Source organism: Netta rufina, assembly GCF_964035555.1.
Source record: "Netta rufina genome assembly, chromosome: 6".
In the NCBI taxonomy this organism is placed as follows: domain Eukaryota; kingdom Metazoa; phylum Chordata; class Aves; order Anseriformes; family Anatidae; genus Netta; species Netta rufina.
Genome location: NC_140129.1, coordinates 16,877,812 through 16,905,625, shown reverse-complemented (window position 1 = coordinate 16,905,625; position 27,814 = coordinate 16,877,812). Strand labels below are relative to the sequence as shown.

The window sequence follows — 27,814 nt, the reverse complement described above, 5'->3', positions numbered from 1 at the left end:
CATACTTACAATATATTTAATACATTTCATACCCAAGTGCAAAATCTGTATCTCTGCTCTGTTAAAGGAAGTCTCAAAAGGACACTTGGGTCCTAATTTCCTTGACAGTATAATGGTGTTTGATTCTTCAAACACATATGCTCAAGACATACCGCATTATTTGCATAAGAGTAAGGAGTCAGTAACGCTTCCCAAAATTAATACAAGGGAAGTATCCAAGGCCATATTTTAAAACTTAAATTTACTAGGAGTCCAATCTACAACTAGATTACTTCCAGGATAAAAAGTTTTAGACTGACTCCAAAATGCAAAGAGAGTATGTATCTCCATTCCTGTTCCAACAAATTCTGTAGTACTAACTCTTACAGATTAAATAAAATATATCACAAGTTGTTATACAGTTATAAAACCTCACTTTCAGCACGTGACTTTGCACTGTGGTCAATAAAACTTTGAGTCATGAATGAATCCGGCAATTTCTGAACCAGGTGTATAACATTCACCTAAACTTTCCCATAAATTAAATATTTGTCAAATTATCTGATGCTGTGGACCTCCAAAATGTTTAGTCAATTACTTCACATAAACTTCATAGATCAAATTACCATGAGGCATCCAAAATTGTATATTACTAAAAAAAATCTGGACTGTGATACAGTCCTCAATACATAATATTGATTCCAAATCTTGTATCTAGCTATGCACATTCAATTAATTCAGTTTACGTGAGCAGGGTTGTAAAGACAGACCCACTGACAGTAATAATCACAGAGGGCTAATAATAGCCCCAGCCTATTATTTCAAATATGTTTTCTTTTTTGAAAAATAAATGTGTAATTGAAAATCTTATGCTATCTTTGAAAATGACACTGCAAATCATTTACAAACTTCCTAAGCCTATTGAACTCTGTATGGGGGTACAGGTAACTGCCTGCATGAAGCACACCGTAGGACATGACAGGATTTAAATGTGTATGTTATTCCCATGAAGTCTCATTAATGCCAGTAGTAGCTGGCAATAATCTGTGCACAAGCTGGCCACCCAGTCCATACTGGTTGATAGGACTTCCAGTCACTTCAACTAGTATCTGATCGGACTCTGAGAAAATAAAGATGTCTGCACAATAATAAGACAAATTTCCCAATATTGTAAATGAGGTAATTAATGATATGGAAGTATTTTTACCTTTTTTTTTTTTTAATTTAAAAAACAAGCAAAGATACTTTACTCTAGAGATGCTAATCTGACCTATTACAAAAAAGACCTTTTCTTACCAAATAAGTATCGTCAACATAAACATTCTCTTCAATGGACAAAATGGTGCTGCTCTCTTGCTTCTTTTTCTCCAACTTCATCTGTCAGCCTGACAAAGTTTCCTGGTAGTGCTTTTTTTTTTTTTTTTTTTTTTTTTTTTTTTTTACCTGATGGTTGATTAAACACTTCCATCATCAGTGGCAATGCTGACAAAAATCATATAATCACATTTGTTAATTTTTAAAGAGCTATATTGTGAGCACTACAATGATCTGAGGTGGAACAGCTTCTTTGCGTACACATAACTGGCCTTCCTTAGGGCTCTTTATGCTATTAAATTAGAAAGGTCTCCTTTTAATGATGCACAATGGTTATATACATGCCAGGTAAGAGAAGATAAACTGTACTAACTAGGGAACATAACAGAAAGCATATCCCTCATTTTATTAGCAAGAAAAACTTTCATTAATGTTACAAGGTCTGAAGTTTCTGATGTACTAGAATTGTTCAGAAGTAACTCCATGGGAAGCGGTGAAGTTGCAACTGATAATTACAGGAGAAACTTGGCTCAGAACTTTTCCTTCTACAGTAACTAATGTACATAGGGCTTAGACATACAACAAAGTGTATTATTTATTATAATTGATTATAAAGAATACAAGCCAGGCAAAAGTACAATACAAATAGTACTGGGAATGGCAACTGCGTGGATTGTTTTCCACTGATCTCTGTGAACCAGCCAAATAGACAAGCTGCTTAAAGTAGCTGGGCTTTTTCATAGGGAAGGGAATGCAAAATGAACACACACTTAAGGAAAGTAACAGTCCCTTAGGACTAGAAAAACACCCTGCCTTTCCAGTGGCTTTCTCACCTCCAAAAGAAAAGGTGTCTGGATCTATCCAGAGTTAAGAGACACAGAGCTCTTTCCCAGCCAAACTCAGATATCCTTCATCTGTTTATTCACCTGAGACTATTGAGAATATCTTCTGCTTGGCCCCCAAGAGCAGAAATTTTGGTAAGTGTACAGTTTTAGAAAGTTATAAAAAAAAAATCAAATGGTAAGAGAAAGTGGATAATGGGTAAAAAGGAAAAAAAGAAACTAAGAAAGCAAGCTTAGATTTTTTCAAAGGTGATCCAACAGTCAGTCATTTTAGGCTGACTATTACAGCCTTTTTGCCAAGCTCTAGTCTTTCCTTTTTCTGCGGGCTGGAAACATCTCAGTCCATATCTGTGAGGAGCTTAGTATTTTTCACTGGTTGACAAATACATAAATATTCAGCCAAAAAAAAATTTAGCCCAGCTCTTCTGTATTTCAAACAAAAAGCATCCAATCTTATTTTCAAGTTTCTTCCTTGTATGGTTCGTTATTAATCATCATCCCCTTTTTTTAAATGTTTGTGTTTGGAATTATTCTAGAGCAAAGTTAGACATCGAACGTTTTTTACCTGAATTATTAAGGACACATATCTCCCACCTTTCTAAGATTTTCCAAGATCCTCATTTATAAAATGGGTGGTTCTGTGGTTCTTAATTTTCTACAGAATCTTAAATTGCTGGTAGCGTCTCACGCTAGTACCTAGCAGAAACAATCCCTAGGACTGAGACAGAAGGTGGTAAATCTGACGCTAGTAAACTGAATGCACTGTTTTGCATTAACACTCTCGGGACAGGGCACTTCTGTCCCTGCCAGAATTTTTGCCCTGAAGCCAGGACTGCATTTTCACAACTCAAGCTGAAGCCTCTGTAAAAATACAAGGTGGGGGAACTCCTCGCAACGGGGATAACGGGGATGGTTTTATCACTCGTAGGAAGCAGTTTGAAAATACACGCCATGCGGTCTGAGTGGGCACATGCACCGGTGAAAACATACGCTCTTTAAGAAGCCGTGGAGATGACTTCGGCAGCGAGCAGGCAGGGAACGGTAGGCGAGACCGAGCCTTAAGGCTACGATCATTGGCAGTGTCGCGAGCATCTTTTTAAACTTTTCTCCAGCGGATCCCGGAGGACTTTCTGAAAAGGCGTGAAGCCGCCGAGCGCTCCCGGGGAACCCAGCGGGCGGCTAAACGCGACCCCCGCCGCCCCGAGGCAGGGAAGGAGGGAGGGAAGGAGACCGTGGGGCGGCAGGAGGGACCCCGAGGGGCCCCGACGGGTCAGGAGGGGCCGCGGGGAGCCGGGGGCCCGCCCGGCTCCTACCTGGTAGGCGTCGGGGATGTTGACGGTCTCTCCGTGCTCCGCCACGTAGCCGATGATGCCCTTGCCCCAGGGCACCTGCACCTCGTTGCTGTTCTCGGTGGAGCCGCAGGGCAGCAGCGGGGTGCCGGCGTGCACGTCGAAGAACTTGGAGACCAGGCTCTTCTTGCCGGCGGCCGCCCCCTCCACGAGGAAGAGGGACCCCCGGTCGGCGTCCACCATGAGGCAGACGAAGATGAGGATCTTGTAGCTGAGGCTGGTGAGGTCCAGGTCGTTGGAGATGTCCTTGACCAGCTCCAGGAAGAACTGCCGCTCGTTGTGCTCCTTGAGGTAGCGCTTGTAGTCCAGGGCGGGCGGGGGGTACTGGGGCAGGCTGACGCGGGACTCGAGCAGGGCGCTGAGGATGTGCGCGGTGGTGGGGGGCAAGGAGCTGGCCTTCCGCAGCAGGGCCCGCCGCCGCACGCTGCTCAGCGGCTCCTGCGCCCGGGCGTGCACATGCTCGTCGTAGGTGAGGTTGACGTGGATGGCCTTGGAGCGGGCGAAGCTCTTCCGCAGCTCCTTGTGGGACGCCCGCCGCTGCAGCCCCCCGCCGCCGGGGCCGCCCGCGCTGCCCCAGCCGCCGCCGCCGCTTCCTCCCTGCCGCTCCTCCGACGGGCCGCCCGCGGGCACTTTGGGCACCGAGTTTCGCCTCTTCAGCCACTTCTCCACCAGCTCCGGGTGCCTGTCGAGGAAACTTTCCACCGCCGCCACGTCGAGGCCGGCGTCCGCCGCCATGGTGCCGGCGGCGGGGGCGGCTCAGGCCATGCCCCGACGGGCGCCCGGGCGCGGGGATGGGAAGGGAAGGGAAGGGGGGATGGAGGGAGGGAGGGAGGCTGCCGGCGAGCGCCGCCCCTGGCTCTTGCCCGGGGGCGAGGGCTCCTCCTCGGGGGCGCGCCTCCTCCTCACCCCCCTCTTTACTAGTGGTAGTATCGTGCGTGTTAGCCTGGGCGCTTCTGCTGCTGCCCGGCTCCCGGTCCTCCTCCGCTTCTGCCCCCTCCGTCCGGGGCCGGCTCCCCGGCGGGCGCTGCCTCCGGAGATGCTCCGGGAGCGGCGGGGCGAAGCCCTCCTGCCAAGTGCTGGCGGCGGCTGCTGCGTAACCCAGCCGGCGGAGCGCCGGGGAGGGAGGCTGGGGAGGGCGGGGGGAGGACGCGGGGGGGCGGCGGGCGGAGGGGACGACGCGGAGCCCGGCTGCCGAGGGAGGCACCGCGGGGCGAGGCGGGGCTGCACCGGGGCTGCACCGGGGGGACACGGAGCGAGGGGGGGTGGGGGGCTCCGCAGCTCGTTCGGGAATTCGGGAGCGGGGAACGGGGGGGGAGCTTTTGTCTGCCCACGCGTGTGCGGGGAAGGGGCAGCCTCCCGCGGGGCTGCGGGAGAGGCGGCGCGGGTGCTCCCGTTACAGCGGGTTAATTTATGGCAGCGTTTGCGCCACTTGAACACTTCAGAGGACGGGCGGAACGAGCGGAGCCCTTGGGGAGAGACCGGCTGAATTCCCCCGCTCGGATCCCGCTCCGTGCGGGGCTGGGGGCCGGGCTGCTGGCTGCGGGGCCCCGCGGGGAAGCCGCCCCCCGTCGGGGCCGGGGGCTCTGCGGCAGCGGCTGCCAGACGGAGAGCGGCCGCATGCACGGAGCAGCCGGAGCGGGGTTATTTTTATGCGCACGTGGAGCACGTTTCAGTGTTAAATCGATGCCTACGCACAGGCGATTGAAAAAAAAACACAACCAACACACCGCGGAGTCATGGATCCTAACACGTGAAAAATGTCTTTCATGCGCTAAGCACAGACTGAATGAAGGCGGCTTCACAGAAATTCATGAATGGGAGCTCGGGCGGCCGGGGAAACGCACGGGCAAACCCGCGATCAGCGGGGATCCCGAGCTGCCGGGGTCCTTGCCCCTGCTGCAGCCCCTCCGGGGCAGGAGCAGGGGGGCTGGGGGGCACACGCGTGCCGGGGGGGCTCCGTGCGCAGGCACCGCGGCCCGGAGGCTGCTCGGGGAGCGGCGGACGAAGGCGGCCGCCTGCCGCTGCAGCTCGCCGGCTTCGGCCGCCCCCCGGCCCCAATCCGCGCCAGGCTCACCCCGCGCAGGGGCGGCTGCAGCAGGCGGCCGCCGCCCCGCTACCGGCCCGCGGCGAGGCGGGGGAGCGCAGGCGCGCCGGGTTGGGGGGCGCCCCTCTCCGAGCACCCCCCGCCGCTGTTTTTTGGGGGAGAAAAAGCGGGGACGCCGCTTGGGGAACCGCTGCCCGCGCAAGGCACCGCCGGCCCCTGCCTGGCCTTTCCTGTGGTATTTGCTTTGTGGCAGCGCTGGCACAGACGCGCCGCTCGCACAAAGAAATATCTCGAGCTGCCTGGCAGGCACACCTCCGTCTCTCAAGCAAGGCCCTCTGGCAGCTACGTACAGTTGAAATAATTGTGCATAATTAATTTTTACCATCTCAGTGTAGTGAGGTTTGGCTTGAGCGCTCACACCAGGGTTTTAGCACAAAATGGTTACCGTGCAGCAGTGCTGCACGCAGACACTTGAAGCAATTCAGTGTTTCTGTGAGGTTAGGGATAGACAAGCCTTTTCCTTAATTCTTCACACAGTCTTGTGGTGTCTTTAGTTTACTTGTGTATTTTTTTTTTTTTGTGCTTTGATTAAAGCAAAAATCTGCATGTTGGCAATTTCTCAAAAAGAATCAAGACTGCAGGAAGTAATGAATGAAGTATACAGACAACAATTTACTGTAATACCTTAATTGTATAGAACTCTGCAGCCCCAAATTTGTGTACAAATTATACTCATCTCTTTTAAAGACAAAATGTGACAAAGATTATCACAGTGGTTTGCCTGTTCTGCAAACTGAGCAGGCTTCATGCTGTCACTCTAAAACCTTTCACTGAAACACACCTGGCCTGGTGTGCTTTAGTGACTGTAGGAGAGAACCGGTGTCTCTGCATCCTGGCACACATCAAAGCATGCCTCCCTTTGCAGGATGAGTACACCAAGCTCACTGTATTCTGGGCTGCAGCTTCATGTGTGGGCCTGGGATAGATGAGCTACAGCTTTTTTGTGGGAGGGACAAAAAACAAATGGATTTTGTTGGCTCCACAATTTCGCTGTGCTGCTGTCGTAGTTCTGCAGGTATGCTGCAGTGAGGTCCGGGCGGTGTGTATCCGATGCGCCTTACGCATGATGCACCCACCTGTTATCAGTGTGGATGTGTAACGCCAACTCTGACAGCAAGGCAGGCTTTAGCCAGCCTCACCCGGTCTGCTAAGGCACAAGGCACACAGATGCTCTAAACGAAGCACAAGCAGAGGTGTCAGTGCATTTCTCAGGCAGTGTCTGTTTCTCTGTGGAGAAAGGCAGGGGCACAGCACTCTTCAAAATGCAATTGAGGAAAGCACTTGAGAAAACTTTTGTCATTCAGGCAGGTGCTTTACTTTAATTGTCTAAACAGTCAATAGAACAATTCCTAACTATTAAATTGAAAGTGAGAAGTATCTTATAGCTAGAGTACAGAAGAAGAGAAAAGCAGGTACTCATTCACTTGTGTCACAGAACTTTTTACCCCACTCTCACTTACTCCCTTAGTTAAAAACAGAATTCACCTCTATGGAGCACTGTAAGGCAACTAGTTAAAGCCTGTAGTTGGCAAGCATTGGAACAATACTGGTAAAATGAGTACCTGGGAACAGATACGATTAGTTTTGTAATAATGCTCCCTTCTGTGATCACACAAGGAAACCTTGCTTGAGTGGAGTTTGTTTTAATCATTTAAAAAACATTTGCGTAAACAGATAATTAATTACATTGTAAATCCCAATTCAAGTCATAGAGAAGAGATTCAGGAGGAGGTTTTAGGAGGACTGTAATCACCTTCATCAATCCTCCAGTTTGTGAAAATATTTATCACTAATCTCAATTGCTTGATCTAGTCAGCCCTCATTCATTCTACATTTGAGCATATCTTCATATATTAGCATCAAGTGGAGAAAAAAAATCCACATCTCTGCAGAAGACTGGTAGATGATTATGCTGTTTTAATATTTGAAGGAACACTAACAACACAGTGAACAGGGTTATATTTTAAAAACAAGAAGATATATATACATATACATACAGTGTTATTTTAATGTAAGGTCATATTCTCCTGTCTACTGCATATAGTACCTTTCTTCCCAGATGGTAATGCTGAGGGCTTTTCTTCAAAAGAAAAACTTAATTTAGTCATCAGTTCTAATACTTAGAGGAATTTTCCTATTTATGTCGCCACAACCAGATAATAATAGTTTTAGTGAGTGTTTGAATAACTAGTTGCAGAATTGGGCTCCCAGACCTCCGTAGAGAAAAGAACAATATTTTCCTGTAGTGCACTCCACAAAGGTCTATGAACTACTAAATAACACAATATAAGTAATGCTCACCTCTCAGTGTTATTTATTAGGATGCAGCATCTTAAAACATACATTTCTTTGGTTTTGCTAAGGCCAGTCCCTAATGAACAATAAACATCAAAATGCTAAAACCTGACATAGCAGCTACTCAAAATTAAAAGCATTTTCACTGTTACTACAGCTGCTGCAGCCATGTTTCATGAAGAAGTTGCTTTTTTCAAGTATGCAATAAGATCAGCTCTTTCATTCTGCTTTTTAATTCCAGCAAAAATCATTTTTGTACCAGGAATGTATTTCTTAGGGTTTTCCAAATACTCCATCAGTGTACTCTCATTCCAGGTAACTCCTGAAAAACAAACAAACAAAAAAAAAACACAGTAAACTGCAAGGCTAGCCCAACACCATATGTTTACAACAATTACCAAGGGTCTCAAATCTAAGGTGTGGTGGTGCTCCTGAACATAATGTGCCCACAATCCAAGAGAAATGTGAACGTGAGTGTAGCATAATATAAAATGCACAAGGTATAGACCGTGTTTGAGTCACTTTAAGTAACTCAAATATTTTTTAGCATCATCAAGAGTTGCAAGTCATTGAGCCAATGACTACTTACTGCTTTTAAACTATGTATCTTTGTAATTCCAGTATCCAGAAGATACAACTGTCATTTTATTTAACTGTTTAAAATGAGTGTCTGCAGATCAACATTAAATTCATTGAAGTTGTGTTCCGCTGAAGGGCCTTAGAAAAAGAGTAATCAATGGCGACTTCCTGGAATATCTTCACAGAAGCTAAAAAAGCATTAGTGTTTTCTCCCAGCATGGCTAAATTCTGTCTCTGTCAACAGAAGCCTACTGTTGTGCTGAGACTATCAAAATACCTCATCGTAATGACACGTTCAATTTTATCTTCTGTCCTCCAAAGTTGACTCTTCCCGTTACCTCAAGTGGATTTTGGTATCACTTTGTTAGCTTTCTTTCAAAAATTACTACTAACATCTGTATTATTTGTTCATTAATTTTTCAATGAAAAAACATAATTAACATGTTGAAGTACATGATGTTTTGCACCAAGGAATTACCATTATAAAGTGAATGTCAAAAAATAGCCCCCAGAAATCAAAGAAAATAAAAAGTGAGTAAATTCTACAATACCATAGTAACCAGAAAAAAACAAGACTGCATTTGTAATTAATAGCTTGATTCAAATATAATTTATATTCAAACAGTATCTATAAAACAACAACCCCTCAAAATTAATACACAGACTTATTTTCCATTTTTTGGTGCTCCATTGCCTTTCAAAACTGACTGTACTAAATACACAAGGCAAGTCATTGCTTACTAGTAGGTGATGGTATTTAGTAAAGCGTTGCTGAATGAAACAACTGCAGCACGCCACAATGCCAGTAGAGGGTAGTGACCAGCAAACAAAATCTAGCAGCATTCTTAAGGAACAGAAATGAAAATCTGCCCATTGACACTACAGAGCTCCGGGAAGCTATATACATATAGCTTCATATGACTTGGCATGCTAAATGTTGAAAGAATTTATTTTTAATTTAGGGGATGAATAGTTTTGTTTCTGAAACTATAGTTCAGACTCATGTATAGTAATGTAAAGTAGATGGTTGTGAGAGTAACTCAATGTGATTAAGCCTTGGTATCGTACCTCTAATTTTTTCTTTCCCATCTATGTTCTCTCCAGCACTGCACCTCATCCATGTCATCTGTTAGTTTTACCTTTGTTCTTGTTTGCATCTGAGTAAGAAAATCCTGCAGCTTGTCCTGTTCTGCGGCCAAATAAACCCCAAAGATTTGGTCCTGTCTTGTGCTTTCCACCTTTTTCAACTGTGTGGCACTGAGAACATTTCTGAATAAAGATCTTCTTGCCTTTTTCAACATCACCCATTTTGAGCTCTGCCGAAAAAAAAAAAAAAAATGCACGATGTTATAGAAACGTTCGCTGTTGTTGTATTTGTCATCTTCTACAGTTTTAGAGAATATCTTCTTCTTGCACAGTAATAAAAGATAACATGCCTCAAACTAATGAAAATTTGACCTGACTTACTTATGGATGTAAGTTTCAGTAAGGCTTTGTTAAGGTGCAAAGTTTCTTAACGTGATCTGGTTGTTGATGGTCATTATTATTTATTTTTTTTAAGTGATATAACTTACAATTAGGTAAAAGCATCGTGAGTTTTTTGCAGCATCTCGGAGGGCGACTGAATTTTCCACTCACATCTTTGGAAGTTATGGTAGCTTTGAGTTACTTCCATGGTAAGAGTAAAGGTCAATGTACTTCTGTCTAGAAGACCTATTTAAAACACAGCAGCATCTCAGGATTTCCCTGTGGGTTACAGTGATACTTAGAATGTCTCCAGAACTGTAGAATTCAACTCCCATCACCTATCCAAAACATCCCTCACTCTGGTCTGTGCTCCTGTACCCAGGAAATCTCTTGAAAGCAGGAAGGAAGCTGCCACCACAGTAGAGATGTGAAGATTCACAAGGATTATTCCTGGCCAGAAACCAAACTTCTAGGAGCCCTTCCAGGTGCCTCTAGGAGCACCTCACCCTGACCTCACAGGAAAAAGCCATAGGGAGATGCAAAGCTTAATGTTTTCTAATACAACATATTAATGTAACCATTAATATATTTGATGAATAACCTTAATATTTATTGATTAAATGTTATTTTCTATGATAATTTATGTAGAAGGACTTTTCAAAAATGTTCTCTAATCTGACATCAAAATAACCAAGCATTTGCTTTTCTAGTATAGGAAAATGAAAAGTTGTAATTACTTTCCCTTTACTTAGGAATAAGTTTTGTTAGGATTTATTAAAACCATGCAATTATTTTATAACAATGTGAATATAAGCATGTTTTCAGTTAAACAATAAAAAGAATACTCTTGAGAACCAAATACAGCAATATGCTGAAATTGTGATTTAGACAGGAAAGCATTGTAATGAAAAATGCAGAACTTGTTGACAGGTCCTATAAATAACATCTGTAGACAGTATGAATTCAAAATCAGAGGGCTGGACAGGAAAGCTGATAAATTAAAAGAAAAAAAAAAAAAGCAAAACTTTATGCAAGCAGTAACAAACAATGACAAACAAACAACAGTTTCAATGTGTTATACAAGAACTTGGTCTTTACTAGAAGGGACACTTTTGTGCACAAGTATAAAATGTGTTGTAACACCTTTTCCAAACAAATCCAAATAGAAGGAATTAAAAGGATGACTTCAATGTATAAAGGCCTGAAAAATGAAGTCTGGTCATTGTAGATATACCACTTCAGTAATGGGGCACTTGAGAATGCAATCAATAAAACTGCTAAACAATGCAATCAGAGGCAAGCTATCTGTGGTCTAATAAAGCAAGAATGGAACAATGTTTGCTGTATCCAAGACAACTTAGTATTGTATTGATGATGAGATGCCAATTGGGAAATGTTCAAACACAGTATTCAAAGACATATAATCAACCTGATCAAACAATGACAGAAATTCACTGCAGTACAGATACAGTGATCAGCCAATTAACAACCACTCAACAGATGCATGTTAGACAATGTTATCTAAACCAACAATGTGTAATAAATAGCTAATATAAAGTGATTAATTATATATAAAAAGGAGCTGTCGATTCTTTGTATTTGCCCAAGAAGATATTCATGCTTCACACTGCATTTGACTTACAGAACAATGTTAGGTTTACTTTTTACCATTCAGTTCTAACTTTTAAAAAATTTAATAGTCTACACAATATATTCAAAAACAGCCTTCATCAACCACTACAGGGTTTTGACATTTATTCTAGTAAGTTAGCCTGTAAAAAAATCTCTTCTGGGGTGAATGTTTCTTTCTGAAAAAAAAGTACTGGACAGAAGCTCAGAGAACCTGAGCTTTATATGCAGTTTTGGTCAGGTACTATTTTGCAGAGATGGAAACTGACATACTATTACTCATATGTCAGTTTCCATCTCTGCAAAAGCAATCTGGACCTTTAGAAAGTTATTTGAGATCTAGATGAAGAACAGAACTATTTAAGAACCAGCACGGTCCATATCACAGGAGACCCTTCCCTTCCTCATTTTTCTAGAATGGTTACCGACGATAACCATGCTGTGCATTAGAATCGCTGAAGTGCAAACAAAAGCAGTTTTCCTCATCCATTCATAAAACAGCAGCTAGAATTCACTTGATAGAACAGGCACCGATTATCTAGAAACACTGAAGTGTTTTTTTTTTAGGTTGGTTGTTTTTTTCTTCCGCATACGGTCTGCAGGGTTGACTAGCAGATAAAGCAGTGCTTCAGCACGCAGTGTGAACCAGCCAGGAACTGGCATAGTTGAGAAAGCAACAGAGAATTCCACAGCCTGTTTGCAGAAGTTTTTCACATAACCAGGGAAAAAAAAAAAAAAAAAAAAAAAAAAAAGAGCTGTGTTTTTCCTCATAAAAAGGCAAATTGCATCAGCCACATAGGCCAGGGTGAGCAGTTGCACTGGATCCAAACTCCACGTCACTCGAAGCGAGGCTGCACCAGGGAGGGCAGAAGCCTCAGTGGGACAACAGCACAGCACAGAACTAGCCACAGCCAGCCACAGGATTGTGCTTCCCTACTTCAATTACTATGCACGAATCACCCTTAAAAAAAAAAAAAAAAAAAAAAAAAATCCGATGTACAATTAGAAAGGGAAGTGCCCAGTGCGCTATTACAGCCCATGGACAGTACTTCTTCTAGTGCCTTATCAAGAATGAGGAAGAAATTTTTTTCATTATCCCCAAACAGATTTTTAAGTTATCCTCAAACAGGTTTTCAACTTGAAACTTCAGAAAAAAAATAAAAAAAAAAAAAAAAAGAAGAGTTCTGCTCAGGCCGCGTCCCTTCAGACACCCCCTCTTACTCTGTCGCCTGCCAGCTGCCCAGCACCCAAAGGGCCCGCCGCAGGCCGCCCCTGGCAGCCGCCTCTCCCGCTTGTTCTGGGGGGAGCGGGCAGGGGTGGGCGTCGCGCGATGTGGCAACGGTCGCAACGGTCCCAACGGCAGGGCCCCGCGGGGGGGCTGTAGCCGGTACCGAGCTGGGGCTGCCCCCGGGCTCCGCAGCAGGCAGCAGCAGACAGAGGCCGGCCGGCAGCCGGAGGCCCTCCTCAGAGGGCTGGGAGCCGCCAGCAAATGGCGTCCTCGGGACACTGCCACGACAGCTTGGAGAGCTGCTTGCGTTTGGAGCCAGCTGTGGGAGATGTGGTGAACTCGCTTTGTAGGAAGGGACCTGGTGGACGCTGAAACTGACCATGAGCCAGTGCTCTGGCTGTGAAGAAGGTGGACGGCACCTTGGGCTGCGCAGGGAGAAAGGTGACTGCAGGACGAGGGAGGGGTCCTGCCTCTGAGCGCCTGCTCTGCTGCGCCCAGGTCGGGGCTCCCCGGGGAGCGGGAGACATGGAGCGGCTGCAGGGAGTCCGTGAAGGGCTACGGAGATGGTTATGGGACAGGGGCACGTCTGAGCAGCTGGGGCTGATCAGCCTGGAGAAGGCCGCCTCGGGACTTTTATATATATTATATATAATTATAATATATATATGTATAAATATATATTATTTAATGTAATATATATATTTGATATCATATATTTATATATTTTTTATTTTATATATATTATTTGTTATAAATTCGCTCAGTCCCAAAATAGGATTATAATCAAAGTTTACAATTTATTAAAAGAATAGAGGTAAGCGAACAGCACTGTGTGCATCAGGAGTCTCCGCTCCACCTAGACACACAGCAGTTGCATCAAGTAGCTGATTTTTATGGTCCCAGGCTAATACATATTCATTACTACTTCTAAAAAAAACGGGTTATTATAATTAGCTTCCGGGATCCAAACCCTCCTACTGGAGCATGCCCATCAGTCTCCGGTGGTCCCCCTAGGGGTCTCTGGGGGTCTTTCATGCTGAAGGCTCGTAGTCTTCCTCTCAGTTTTTTTTTTTTTTTCTTGTCCTTCCCCTTTGTACTCCTTGGCAGCATGTCAAAAGCTTACACAGCGTCCCCTGCAAGTTTTGTCTTCTAGCCGTCCTTCAGCTTCTTTCTTTCTTCTTAATCTCCTGGCCACCTGGCCAGATATCAGGGACTTGCATAGTGTCCCATTCAGAAGCCATAACAGTTACCAGTTGTTAGCAGTTGTTCTGAAACCCCCAGACATCAGAGACTTCAAAGAAAGAACATACAAATACAAATAGCTCTCTATCGACACTCCACGTGTTGTTAAAACATTCCTCACAGGCCATTCACAGGGACACTCCAGTCACATCTATGGCAGTGCTAAATCAACCACAAAGAAGGCAAAAAGGCTGTAACTGTTAGGAATAAGAGTTAGGAATAACAAAAGCAAATAGGCTCATGGATTTGAGGAATATTTCTGAAGATTTGATAATTTGACTATAATGAGGGGGAGACTGGGAGACCGGGACACTGGGAGGAAAGGGAAGAAACCACATCTGTGGAAGAATTAAATTGCCAGTGCAGGACCCAGAGACAGACAGAACTGCTCTCTATTGACACGAATTGTTAAAATATTCCTTTGCAAGGTACAAGAACTATATACATTAACCATTCTGTTTTTCTTAGACTTGTGATTATACAAGGGTATGTAAGACAGAAGGTCACATTCATCATACCATGCGGCCCTAGCACTGTTCCATACTGACACGAATCAGATGAACATATATCACATTATTTATATATATAAACAGTATATATCATAGTATATATGCATTATATATATATATTTATATGTATATATTATATATATAAATCATTTATATATTATATATTATATAATATATAATCTATTAATATATCAATATATTATTATTAATAATAAATATATTAATTATATATATTATATATTATATATAAACTAAATATATATTTATTTTTATGCATATTATTTTTATATATAAATACATTTTATATATATATGTATGTATATATATTGTCTGAATGTATATGTATATGTATATGTATATGTATATATATATCTGAAGGGAAGGTGCCGAGAAGGAGCCAGGCCCCGTGGCGCCCCGTGACAGGACAAGGGGCAAACACCACAGGCTCCTCCCGGACATCAGCAGACACCCTTTAGCTGCACGGGTGACCGAGCGCTGGCACGGGCAGCCCGGAGATGCTGTGGAGCCTCCTCCCTCCTTGGAGACGCTTCAAAGCTGACGCGATGGCGGCCAGCCTGCCCTAGGCGGCCCGCCGTGACCAGGGCTGCGCACGGTGTCCCCGCAGGCTCCCGCCGCCCCCCCGCCCTGCAGCGTTGTGCCGCTGTGACGCCGCCCCTGCGGCAGCGCCCCCCGGCCGGTGCCGGTGCCGGTGCCGGTGGCGGGGCGGTGCGGGGAGCCGAGCTCCGCCCGCCGGCGGCGGGGCCTGGGCGCCGAGTGGTTGGGGGAGGCGTGCGGAGGACATGTTGTCTCCGCGGCGGAAAGGGCGCTGCGGCCGCTCCCCGCCGGCCCCCGAGAAGCGAGCCCCGGCGGCCCGGGAGCCCGGCGGCGGCGGCGGCCACGCCATGGAGGAGAGCGGCGGTTTTCGGCTGTCGGCCGAGTGCCTGGACGAGCCGCCCAACAGCCGCGTGTTCGTGGTGCTGGGCAAGGACGCCGGGGAGGCGCTGATCCGGGAGCGCTTCTCCCCGTTCGGGGACATCCAGAACATCTGGCTCCTGCGGGACAAGCGCACCAACGAGTCCCGCGGCATCGCCTTCATCAAGTTCGCCCGCAGCTCGCAGGCCTGCCGGGCCATGGAGGAGATGCACGGCCGCAGCCTGGTCCCCGACACCAAGCCCATCAAGGTACCGCGCCTCCTCCTCCTCCTCCCTGTTGGGATCGGGGCTGCAGCAGCCACCGCTTCCCTTGCCCGGCCGCCCCCTGCCTCCCTCCCTCCCTACCCAGCACGGCGGCAGGAGGGCGGCGGGCCTCAGCCGCCGGGCCCGGGCTTGCCGGCTTCGAGGGGCGGTGGCCTCCAGGTACAGAGGTGAAGCCGCCCCGTGGGGCCGCCTGAGGCGGGGGCCGGCCGGGAGCAGCCCCCCCAGCGCCCTCTGCCCTCCTTGTGGGGAGGCGGGCAGCCAGGTGCGAGAGCGAAGCGCCGCTGGGAGCTTAAACCAGGGAGCTTTTAATCGTAGGCACTGGTTTTATTGAAACTTTTTTGTTTGTTTGTTTTTGATCAGTTGCTGGTAGGTTTCAGTCTCTCAAACTGTTTTCATAGTTCCCAGATAAACATAGAATCAGAATGGCTTGGGTTGGAAGGGACCTTAAAGACCCCCTGCCATGGGCACGGATGTTTCCTACTAGATCATTTTGCCCAGGGCCTCATCCATTCTGATCTTGAACGCCTCCAGGTGAACTGCAGGAGCAAAGTTTAACTAATTATTTTTTGTCGTTTTTAAGACTGGTATATCAGGGCTGGCCTGTTGCAGTGATGCATTTGTTGCTACCTCACATGCCCCCTGTATCATTGGTAGTGCTGGACAGAGTTTTGCTATTCCTGACTGTTCTTTGTTACCTCAAGTCAGAACTTCTACTGGCCACTGTCGTGCTTGAGAAACCAGTGTGGGTGTACCATAGTTGTAGGTCTCTTGTTGCAGGTACATCTATGATCAGAGATGTCCTTGTTCACATTACGAAAGCTGCATCATGTGAAAGATAAATATAAAGATTTGTTTTAAAAACAAACTTGATATGTGACTAAGCCCTTTTTTTCCATTAATTAATGTTTATGTAATTTTCTTGTTAGGTATTTATTGCACAGTCAAGGGCTTCTGGAAGCCACCGAGATGTTGAAGATGAGGAGCTTACACGTATCTTTGTTATGATACCAAAGTCCTATACAGAGGAAGATCTGAGAGAGAAGTTTAAGGTACTAATTTGCTATTATTAGCAAATAATTAGTTAAAAAATAAAATAAAAAATATTAGTTATTATTTTAAACTAGCTTTTTTTCTTAATTTATCAGAAGGGCTTTTTCAAATTGTTCTAATTAATGCACTTTTTATTTGTTCTAGACATATGGAGACATTGAATATTGCAGCATTATTAAAAACAAGACTACTGGAGAAAGTAAAGGTTTGGGTTATGTGAGATACTTAAAACCATCACAAGCTGCCCGAGCAATTGAAGAGTGTGATCGAAGTAAGAATCTTCCTGAATTCTTTAAAGTTTCTCACAATGAGTGTGTACTATCATTTGTATACCTTTTAATTTTCAGTGTTGTTTGCAGGCAAATTATTTATGCTGTAAGCACATTTTGAGACAAAAAATATATTGCAAATAAAAATAGTATTACTAATGTTCACCTGATTACATTCTTGCATTATCAAACTCTGTAAGTAAGATCAGTGAAAAGAGTTTGGAAATGAGTGCAGTGCTTTTCTTACATGAAGTATCATCAGTCTGTAATGTAGCCTCCATACACAGGAGAATCTGATTTTTATGTATCCCTGAGAATTTGTTTTCCAGCTAATACATATTGCTATATTTGACATAAAACTTTATTTGATAATCCTTAGGGATTCTGTTGTGATTACATTTACTTAAGAACAAAATTAGGCTAATTGAAGTTTTTATTTATTTTTTAAACTTAATTCAAGGAATAATCTTTTACAAAAAGTAAGACTTGGCCCCGTTTCATAATCAACAATTGTCATTTACACCCTAGCACCAAGTCTTAGCAGCAGCCTTCCAGTCTAGCCTCCTGTTCAGCGTTCACTTAATCACAAATTTTAAGCACCTTGGCATGTAGGTGTGTTTTTTTTGTTTGCTTGTTTCTTGTTTAAGTAGTATACCTTGTACATCATAATGTTCACACATGAATGTTTTATGCCTTTGCAAGAATTGTCACAAATATGAGCCTGAGATTGCTTAACTGTTAAATTTTATTTCTTAGTTAGTAATACCTAAATTATTGATAAGCAGAACCTAGATCAGTACAAAACATGAATGAGCAGTTACAGTTCTGTGGCAGCTGACTGCCTCTACAACATCTCTGGGTCCCGCAAAATATCTCAGGATGATTGAGACGGGAAGGGACCTCTGGAGGTCTTGTCTTCCCTGCTGCCTAAGCAGGGCTGCCTAGGCCAGGCTGTCAGGAACCATGTCCAGGCAGCTTTGAATATCTCTAAGGATGGAGATGCCACAGCTTTCGGGGGTAACTTGTTCCAATGCGTGGTCACCCCCAGAATAAGTAGGCTCTGTTGCACTTAACATGCAAATATGTTTTACGTGGAGTATGTTAACTTTCATGTCATTGATTATGTCAACATTCAAGAGTTACACATTAAAAGATAGCACTTAAATGGGTTTTCTGAATAATATATTGCTAAATACAGTACTTGGAGAATGCAGATCTGGTCATGGATATTTTGGGTACATAGAGGTGTTCTTATATGTGATCGTTTCTTCTAGGCTACCGGGCCATTTTGGCTGAACCTAAAAATAAGTCATCAGAGTCTTTTGAACATGAATACTACAGTAATAACACAAGACAAGAACCAAGAGGAAATGCATTTCCATTTTGTAAGTCACAGCTTTTTATAGTAAAAATGATTTGTAGTCTCAATCGCAATGTAAGAGTGTGGTTTGGTAGAAGGGAGACTAATGGAGGTTTAGTTTGACTACTAATAGATTGAGTTAGAAAACGAGTCAGGCATTTCATCTCAATATTTTCATGGTTTGCTTTGCTCTAGTTGCCTGATTATTTCAAGACCTGCACTGATGAAATAAACATGTTAACCTTTAGTGTTTAATTCACTTAGAATCATTTAAAAAGTTGAATGGAAAAATATGTTTGAAATGAAGGCTTGCTAGTGCGATGACTTTGGTTTATTTATTTTTATGTTGATTCTTGAGGTGGGCAGCCAGAGTTTTGTAGTTTTGAAAAAAATGAGAGCCGAATTCAGGAGTCAGTCTCCAAACGTCTGTCAGTGGTATCACGACTTCCTTTTGTCCAAGAGCAGCTGTTTGCCCTCTTTGATCTAGTCCCAGGACTCGAGTATTGTGATGTTCAGCGAGATCCTCATACTAATAATGGTAAGTAGAAGTAAAAAAAAAAATCTTCACTTTTTTTTTTTTCTATGAAGAGAACACCACCTTTTAGTTGTATTCCAGTACATTCAGATTGCAAAATCAAGTAGTTGTGGGAAAGAATTAATGTTCTTATGTACCAATGCTGGCTGCTATTACCAATGCATAAGCCCAAAAATTCAGTTTTGTTTGAACACCTGTTTACAGATAACTAACAATAAATATAAATAAGGTTAATAGAATCTCAAGAAGGGCGGAATCAAAACCATGAGAATTAACTTTTTGGTCAAGTGAAGTTAATAGTTTGGGGTATAATAGAAGACGAAAATTTTTGAAAATTATACATCTATCTTGAATGTTCTGCAAACAGATAATTTGAGTTTTCATCTTGAAATAACTGTGTGTATTTGTCTAAGAGCAGACATGAGTAAACAGGATGAAATAGTTCCAAACAAAATTTGTTTTGTATTGGAAGGATTGTTTCAGTCTTGTTGTTTTGCTATTGGTGAGAAAAGCATGAGAGTGAAGCTCAAAATGGAAACAATTCAGAGTGTTATGTTGTAACTTTACCGTACTTGAGACTCATTTGTTGATGGAATAATTGCATTTTAAGCTGAAATAAGTAACTTTTTCTTCTAGTTTTGTCTTGGAGAAGAAGACATGTTTTGTTATGTTGCTTTATTACTAGATTTTCAAATTAATATGAATAAAGGTGATTTGTCACTAGTTAATTTCACAGAAGTTCTATACCCAAACACTAATGTTGCTAGTAAGGAATGTACTGTTTGGTAAAGAGACCTAGGAATTTTGTAGCATCAATGACAGACTAATGTGTAGCTTGATCCTACTGCTTGCTTTAAGTGAGTGTAGTTCTTAGGATGTACTTGTATTGTGCTTAAACCATGTGCACTGTATTTGTAGGGTACGCTGTGATTCAGTACAGTACTGCTGCATCAGCTATATATGCCAAGTATAAACTACATGGTTTTGAGTATCCTCCTGGAAACAGATTAACTGTCATTTTTCTGGAAGATGGGAATGATAGTTCAGAGTAAGTACTAATACATAGAGAAACATGTAACCTGTTTTCTAGAGAGCAAAACTATTATTACTCTTATTTAAATATGAAAAGGAAGAGTCATGTCACTAATCTAGTTTCGTATTTGGAGATAATACTTTCTGAAATCTAGGTGTGTTTTTTTTTTTTTTTTTTTTTAATAGTTCAGAATGAATCTCTTGACACTTCTTAGCCTGGTAGAAAAAGAAAACTTCATCTAAAACACATTATGGCCTTGTTACACAACACGGGGACCCTTACAAAGATGCTCAATAAATTCAAGTTTTTCTAACATACCCTAGAAATATGTATTTTAGTCTTTTTCTATTTAAAAACAGGTATCACCTACTTGATCTCTTGGCAGTGTTAGCAATATACAAACACTGCCAACAGATCATGTAGGTAGAATAAAACTGTTATTGCTGAGGCTCTGATACCTGCATTGTATGAGGATTGTCAGGTTTTACTTTAAATCATCTCTTGTTTGTTCCTGTGATTCGAATGCTCATTAGAAATTGGCATGGCTTAGGTGCATTCCAGTATTGAAAACTTCAGCTTAGTTTCATCCTAAATGAATCTAGTTTGTCATCAAAGCTATTCCGGGATATGAATGAAAAGACTGTACGGAGGGACAACTTGGAGATACACTTCAGAAGTGCATGCCTGCTTTAAACTAAAATAATTAATTGCAACCATGCTTCTTGCAAATGTTTTTCTTTACTCTTTGGTACTTCCTATTATATCATGGTCTTGTAGCAATGAGCTACAAAGATGCCCATTGCTACAATGATGTCTAGATGCCTAGATGCCAAAGATGCCTAGAAGGGAAGATGTATGAGGAACGGCTGAGGTAACTTGGCCTGTTCATCCTGGAAAAGAGGAGGCTGAGGGGAGACCTCCATCGCAGCCTACAGCTTCCTTACAAGGGGGAGTGGAGGGGCAGGTGCCGATCTGTTCTCTTTAGTGACCAGCGATAGGATGCGAGGGAATGGTGTAAAACTGAGGCAGGGGAGGTTTAGGCTAGACATCAAGAAGCGGTTCTTCACTGAGAGGGTTGTTGCACAGTGGAACAGACTCCCCGGGGAAGTAGTCATTGCACCAAGCCTGCTGGAGTTTAAGAAGTATTTGGACTGTCTGGACAGTCACGTGGTCTGAATTTTTGGATAGACCTGTGTGGTGCCAGGAGTTGGGTTCGATGATCCTTATGGGTCCCTTCCAGCTTGGGATATTCTATGATAGGCTATGAATTCATGCAAATGTGCAATTGCTTTTCTTATTCCCCAACAGAACAAAGGAAAAAATACTGGAGAATGACAGCTGGAAATGAACTTCCTGTGATTAATGTTCTGGTTTCTGAATTGTTTTTCTGTGCTCTTTATTGAAAGAAACAGGTGAAATTTGTCCCTTTGTTCGTCTAGGCACCCTTCACAAAAAGTTGTGGGCTCTGTAGTTAGTTTTCTTTTTTACGATAGTACTGGAAAAAGTAGAGGAAAGTTTTGTATCTCTGTATGTAGAAATACAAGTGTTGTCAGTGAGTTCCAGGTAGTGTATGTACTTTCAGATCACATTTAGTATGAAAGCCTGACTTTTTCATTATCTACTTGAGTTTACAGATATTTTTTTTCAAATTTTAATGGACATCTTAAAAAAAAAAAATCTTTTTCTCTTGCTGAAGTTAACTGTTACTTAGCTCTTTATCTAAAGTAGTTTATTATCACTTCTTGCAGCCTCATCAGAAAAATGGCAACACAACTGGTAACAGCACACGTGTCCTCAGTGTTGCGGAATAACAATCCAATTGTTCAGCAGTATAGGACACCTCCTGTAAGTTAATATAATGGATACTGTTAATATCTGGAGTTTTTAAAGATAATAAGAGTATGTCAGTACAGAACGTAGCTCACTGCTTTAGATGCTACATCTTTAAAAGAGATACCTCTGGTTGGTTTGTGTATTTCTGTTTTCTTTAAATGTCTCGCTTTATTTGTATTTGTTTTCCAATTTAACAAAATAACCAAAATAAATGGACTAAGATTAGAATTAACTGTTAGAGTCTATCTATGCCCAGTGGTAAGAACAAAAATTGTAAACTGAATAACAAAGTGTCAGTTTTTATCAATCATTTTATGTTTGCATTTTTTCTTCCTGTCTCAGCAGGCTTTTGGAGGAAACTCTGGATCACAATTACTTCAACCACAAACTGATGCCATACTTCCACCACACAAAAAAAAAGTTCCACCTGACACTTCTGTAAAAGAAAGGCTTTTCATACTTTTTCATCCCCATCCTTTACCTGTGAATGTATTGGAGGATGTTTTCTGGTAAGGCCCATAAACAAATAAGTGTTTTCTAACCATGAGATATTTAAAATAAATCCTGAAAATAAAAAATGTTGCTGTCAGGGAAACTCTTTCCAGAAAAGAACATGCACAACAAAAGTAAGTGGTAAATAACTAATAGCTTTTGAAACAGGCGTGTAATGGAATTTGTCTGGAAACAGATTGTAATGTTACCAGTGCAACAGGCTAATTAATGATTTATGTAATCAGAAGGAGAATGTCTAGTTTCATAACATTTTTATAAACAAATTTTAGTTTTAATTTAAAAAAAATTGGGGGGTTTTAAAGCAGGGTGGCACAAAACTATATTCTCGTATGTATGCTATGTTGAATTCACAACTACGAAATCACATATAGTTGAGATTGGATAATAAGTATCAGTGCTGCAGCAAAACCTCTGACCTAACTATCTTTCTTACTACTTTTTCAGTCGTTTTGGCCACTTGATAAAAGTTTACCTTGTGTCTGGAAAAAATGTGGGCTATGCAAAATTTGCAGACAGAGCAAGTGCTAGTGATGCCATAACTGCGTTACACGGCAAGATTGTGAATGGTGTCAGGCTTAAAGTAAGGTTGGCAGACTCGCCTACGGAGGAATCTAACAAACGTCAGAGAACTTACTAAGTAGGTGAGTACCCACTCTGAGCTGTTACTTAAGTTCAAGTTAAACTATGTGAAATAATTAGAGGCAAAGCATTTTCAAGTTGTGCATGTCATATTAATTTGAAATTTGTAGTTTAGTTGTTAGCTAGAAATGTATATGCGCACACAAATTATATCTAATATATATGGCTGTGTGTATGCTTATGTATACACACTTATTTTAGTAAAAACTTTATTTTTGTAACATTTGAACAAATGCAAACCAGTTGATTAATAGAAATAATTTTATATACATAAAGTGAGTATCAGATCTTACTGAAAAGAGAATTGAAAAATAAACAATATAAACAAAGATCAGCTTGTACGTGTCTTTCTTTCACTACAAACATATGCCCTGAGAATGGTGTTGGATAAGGGTACAGAGTTTAACCTTGAAAGACAGATGAAGGAAGGGATAAATAAAGTGGACGTGTAAAGAACAGGGAATGTTGTCAGGTGAAACCAAAGGCCTTGACTTGGTTAATCTGGACGCTCAGAAATTGGGTGTAGCTGGAATGTGTTATGGTGAAGAAGATACTGTGGAGCCTGTTGTGGTGGGGTTGAGGTGTATGTTTAAGTTAATTAGTTCGAATGTTTTATGTTTATGTCCAGTAAAAACTGGCAAAGCTCATATAGAGAGGTTTTATAGACTTCAGGAGCCAAAATTCATTTGTTCTTTTAAAATACTGACTTGAGTTAAATTATGTAAAATTTATATAGATTTTTATATATTTTTTTTTATACTCAGGCCTCTACTGGAAGAGGACTATAGTCCCAGATAATTTCAGTAGCCATATTATTAGTGTAGTATGATACAAGTTTCCACCCCCCTTGACCCAGTCAAAAAACATTACTTAAAATCTTAACCCTCTTCACATCAATATTTTATTTGGTTTCATTCCTTGTAGCTGTCTTTATGTAGATACTTCCTATGATCAAGGAGTTATAAAGACCAAGAGAGACTTTACCCACAGTGTTCTTCTCCCTTTTTTTCCTAAGGACTTCTATGTTCTTCTTTTGTTAAGCAGAAGTTATTAAAAGCCTTCCTAGTCTTTATATACAACTTACTTGAAAACAAACATTTTTTGCTTTCTTTCTGCATGCAATTGGTGCTAACACTTCTTAGAAAGTTTTTTTTTTTTTTTTTTTTTTTTAAATCAGTAGCTCTGGTGAATGTAACTTCAAGTAATTTTTACCCATGCTTTTATCTACCGAATTTTTGTTACTAAAGGTACTTTTTTAAACTTCCAATAGTAAGAGGACCAACCTCTTTGTCACTAGCAGAAAAATGATGATGTAAAGTATAATGAAATACCAGGTCTGTCTTCATAGTAGGAAAAGACTACTTTTTACTAGAAAAGTGTAGATATAATACACATCCGAAGTTAGTAAGAGACTCTGTACTTGTATCTTCTCACTCATCTTTTTCTTTCATTTTTTGATTGTCAAGCTAGAAGTGATTTTTTTCCCCCCAAATTGCTTATCTAGCCATCTTTTAGAAATAAAGCTTTTATTCTTCTGCTTTTTTGTAATACACCTCAGGAAAATACTAATTTCTCCAAAACTGGTAACAGGCTACAGTCATGTCCTGAGTGAGGATGATGTTGCATATAAATTGCAAGATTTTCTTTCTAGAAAGGAGTGACTCCGAAAGGTATTAGAGCTTACAGATAATTAACTATTCCCTTTGTAACGAAGTAAGTGGAAGAGTTGAGAATTCTTGGGTTTATTGAGGAATTCCTGAATGTAATATGAGGGAATATTGGCATTGGAGAGAAAGTATTACTGTCCACACTGGAAGGGTTGTCTAACAGTCTGAAGGATGCTATGATGACAGAAAAATTATTCAGAGACAAAAAACTGAGTTCAGAACAATGGAAACTGAAGAGATGGGTTAAACTTCATCTATAAATATGCTTAAGTAAGCAAAGAGTTCAGTGGGTGGCTTTTTTTTTTTTTTTTTTTTTTTTTTTTTTACTAAACAAAGGCTAGTTTAGGATCCTAAAACTGTAGGATCCTATGGTAGGAAGCTGATGCCAGGCATATTCACAAAGTAGAAATAACAAATAAGCTTTTTAAGATGATAATTACCAATTTGATGACTTTACATTGGAAAAATAATGTGTTTTGCAAGGCACAGATAAGTTAAGATTGTATCTTGATTCCAGACTAAGACTTCTTTTTTTTTTTTTTTTTTTTTTTCCTATGGCTTGAGATATTTAAGAAATGAAACTGAATGTATTAGTTTTTTCTGCTTTAACATTTCAAAAACGTGTATTATGGCGCTCTAAGCTGTAGTATGAACAACTGGGAATGTCATAGATGCCATAGAGAATATATGCAGATGGGATAAGCAGAAGAGCAGGTATAGGAGGGAAGGTATTGGTTAGCATACCAAAACAGAAGACTTCCATTGACTGCAGAAACTACTTTTTCTATTACACTAATGCAAAAAAATCGGGAGAGGATTAGTCTTATGTGTCTGTTTAGATTTTTTTTCTTTGTTATTAAAATTGTCTTTACCTTCTAATTTTCATAACATCACTAACATCAAAAGAATGGAAAAAATGATTGTGTTGAACTTCCAAATTCACAGTAAGGATTTGGGTACTGGTAACGGTTACTGAGGTATCTAAAAGGAATATTTGCTAATATTTTAGAAATGTTTTTCCATTATAGCAAGAACTTTAGAAGTTACCCTATGTGCACCCATACATACATTTTTCCATAGTGACTTTTGAGAAGTTTGAAAGTCCTACATCACTGATTTGATTTGCATTTTTTGTGTGTTAGGGTTTTATTAAAAGCACCAAGCTTAATATGTATTTATAATGATTTATTACTGTGCAGAAATACTCTTAAATAGTTGTATCATCATTGAAATATATATTAAAAATAATATATATATTTTAAAAATAACTTTATTATCAACAGTGTACTGCAGAAAAATTCTGGCTTTCACACACTGCTCAGAAAAAGAGGTACTTCTCTAAAAGATAAAGAAGCACATATATGATAATATTATTCTCCAAATATGTTAATTTTTCTTTCACTTATGTTATTGTAACAATTATGTTTTAAAACAAAAATAGGTATGTTGCTTTTTGATACTATTTTTATACTTGTGTTTTTTTCTACAGAAACTAAATAATGACATGACCCTCAGATGACTGACTGACTGACTGAAAACGTGACTAGACATGGTTCCTGTGGACAGTGACTCCTTTTTTGTTAAGAAAATTGATCTTTATATATATATATTTACACATGGTACTTTGTTTTCAAAAACATGGCCATGCACCTATTTAAAAAACAAACAAAAAAACCCTATCAAGCCATCTAAAATTGTATGTTGATGGTTGTTCTTGTAGTAGCCTGTCATCCTGTATTATGGAAATATATTTCTTGTGCTTAACTGAATTCTTTCTCTAACAGGGAAAGTACAATGATGGGAGGGGGGATAAAGGAGTCAGCATTTTGGGGCTTGACTTGATAATGATTCAGATTATGACTGCTAAAATAGAAGGCACTTCCAGTGGCCAGAATTTCATTGAAGTACATCAGTAAATTAAAATTAAATAACTTTCAAAATGTACTAGCAAGTCTGTCAGTATTAAGTCAAATTCAAGAGAACAGCTGTACTCATAAAAATGATTCAAGTATGCTCTTAAATATTTCATTGATTTGGGCCAAAAGTATTCATTAAGCTTTATGTGCTGTTTAGTGCAAAGGACATTTGACTATGGGTCAGGCTATCAGAGCTGCTTATGTTGCCCTTTACCATCTTGAGTCACTTTCATTACAACCATGGGGAAAACATGGAGTCCGGGGACTTTTTTTTTTTTTCCCATCTTTCGTTTTTGAGTGCTTGAGTGCTATTTTTTTTTCAGAATCTTTTGATGAATACGTTGTTTAAGAATCAGATAATCGAACAATTCGGTGTTTTGACAGGACAAAGAGAATTGAGCGTTGATGAAGAGTAAACAAACTTAATTTGGATAAGTATTAGCACAGATAACTTTCAAACACCAAATACTTTCCTGTGTACCCTGAGTACTATTTGTTGAATTGAATAAATGCTTGTTATTAAAATAATTCTTACAGATAAAATTGATAAATTCTAGTTGTGTCCACACTAGTGTACAAGCATGCTCTCCTGGAAACATATACCTGGTTTCCAATTTTTCCATTTGCAGTCCCTTGATCATCACATGGGGGGAGACAAGTGAGCAGCCACAACTTGCTCTCTTTTTGAGCACCTTTGGAAAGATATCCTTCCAAAAATTCCCCAATCCATGGGAAAATAGGTGAGAATGCAGTCCTACTATCTAATATTCCTGGGAAGGCTTTGGCATTTGTTTCTATGCAGCTCTCTGTGCTGCAGAATCATACTACTTTGTTACAGTCTTTGTCTTCTTCATCTTCTTAGGCCCCCTTATTCTTTTCAAGACAACTATTTCTTATTGGGGGAATCTTTGCAGCCTCATTTCTAGTGTTCCGGGCTCTTGACTTTCCCAGTCCTAATGGTCAACGAGCAGGAGCACGATGCCTTTTAATTAGTGATTTGTCTCTTGTCTCTGAATTTAAGCTATGCATTTAAGTACAAAAGATGACCTCCTTTTCTTGCGTTGTTTACTCTTCAAGGAGAAGGAGGAAATAAGGTTTTGGTATTTTGCAACTGTAAGTAGCTAAGAGCTGAGGATGAAACCATTTAAGAATTTTTCTGTGGTGTTTTACAGAGTCAAAAGGCATGTACCCATCAAAGTAACTTGGCGGGGGGTGTGGGGGGTGGGGAGGGGAAGGTAGGGAAGAGGAGCAAGCGGAAGAGCAGAG

At 41.3% G+C, this 27,814-nt stretch overlaps 3 protein-coding genes across 4 annotated transcripts in view; 1 reads left to right on the top strand and 2 right to left on the bottom strand.

Moving 5' to 3' along the window:
* Window positions 1-4,219, bottom strand: part of PDE11A (phosphodiesterase 11A) — a gene marked incomplete at both ends in the record, with an annotated part of 129,752 nt that extends 125,533 nt beyond the window's left edge. Inside the window, one exon of the mRNA XM_084288782.1 lies at window positions 3,449-4,219. Within this exon, the coding sequence (XP_084144908.1) occupies window positions 3,449-4,219 (771 nt within the window). The remainder of the gene's footprint in view (window positions 1-3,448) is intronic.
* Window positions 4,220-8,056: 3,837 nt separating this feature from the next.
* LOC311210690 (cytochrome c, somatic-like) lies at window positions 8,057-9,770 on the bottom strand (the record flags this gene model as incomplete). The annotated part of the gene is made up of 2 exons (XM_084288783.1): window positions 8,057-8,205; window positions 9,602-9,770. 2 exons carry the CDS (start codon window positions 9,768-9,770, stop codon window positions 8,057-8,059), a joined length of 318 nt encoding a protein of 105 aa, XP_084144909.1.
* A 5,549-nt stretch (window positions 9,771-15,319) lies between these two features.
* Window positions 15,320-27,040, top strand: RBM45 (RNA binding motif protein 45). Of its 2 annotated transcripts, none has more exons than XM_084289516.1 (10): window positions 15,320-15,718; window positions 16,660-16,782; window positions 16,928-17,054; window positions 18,327-18,437; window positions 18,771-18,950; window positions 19,866-19,995; window positions 21,729-21,825; window positions 22,159-22,322; window positions 22,771-22,967; window positions 26,122-27,040. In XM_084289516.1, exons 1-9 carry the CDS (start codon window positions 15,338-15,340, stop codon window positions 22,961-22,963), a joined length of 1,506 nt encoding a protein of 501 aa, XP_084145642.1. In that variant the 5' UTR covers window positions 15,320-15,337; the 3' UTR covers window positions 22,964-22,967; window positions 26,122-27,040. The 2 variants fall into 2 exon arrangements, with proteins under 2 accessions (XP_084145642.1, XP_084145641.1); XM_084289515.1 differs by having other exon boundaries at window positions 22,156-22,322.
* Window positions 27,041-27,814: the final 774 nt, after the last annotated feature.

Bases quoted from the DNA above. Each gene is read 5' to 3' on its own strand.
- RBM45 (XM_084289515.1), top strand. From the start codon at position 15,338: ATGTTGTCTCCGCGGCGGAAAGGGCGCTGCGGCCGCTCCCCGCCGGCC. The intron at 18,951-19,865 runs GTAAGTAGAAGT...CTGTATTTGTAG, and splicing joins AGATCCTCATACTAATAATG to GGTACGCTGTGATTCAGTAC. The intron at 21,826-22,155 runs GTAAGTTAATAT...TTCCTGTCTCAG, and splicing joins AGCAGTATAGGACACCTCCT to CAGGCTTTTGGAGGAAACTC.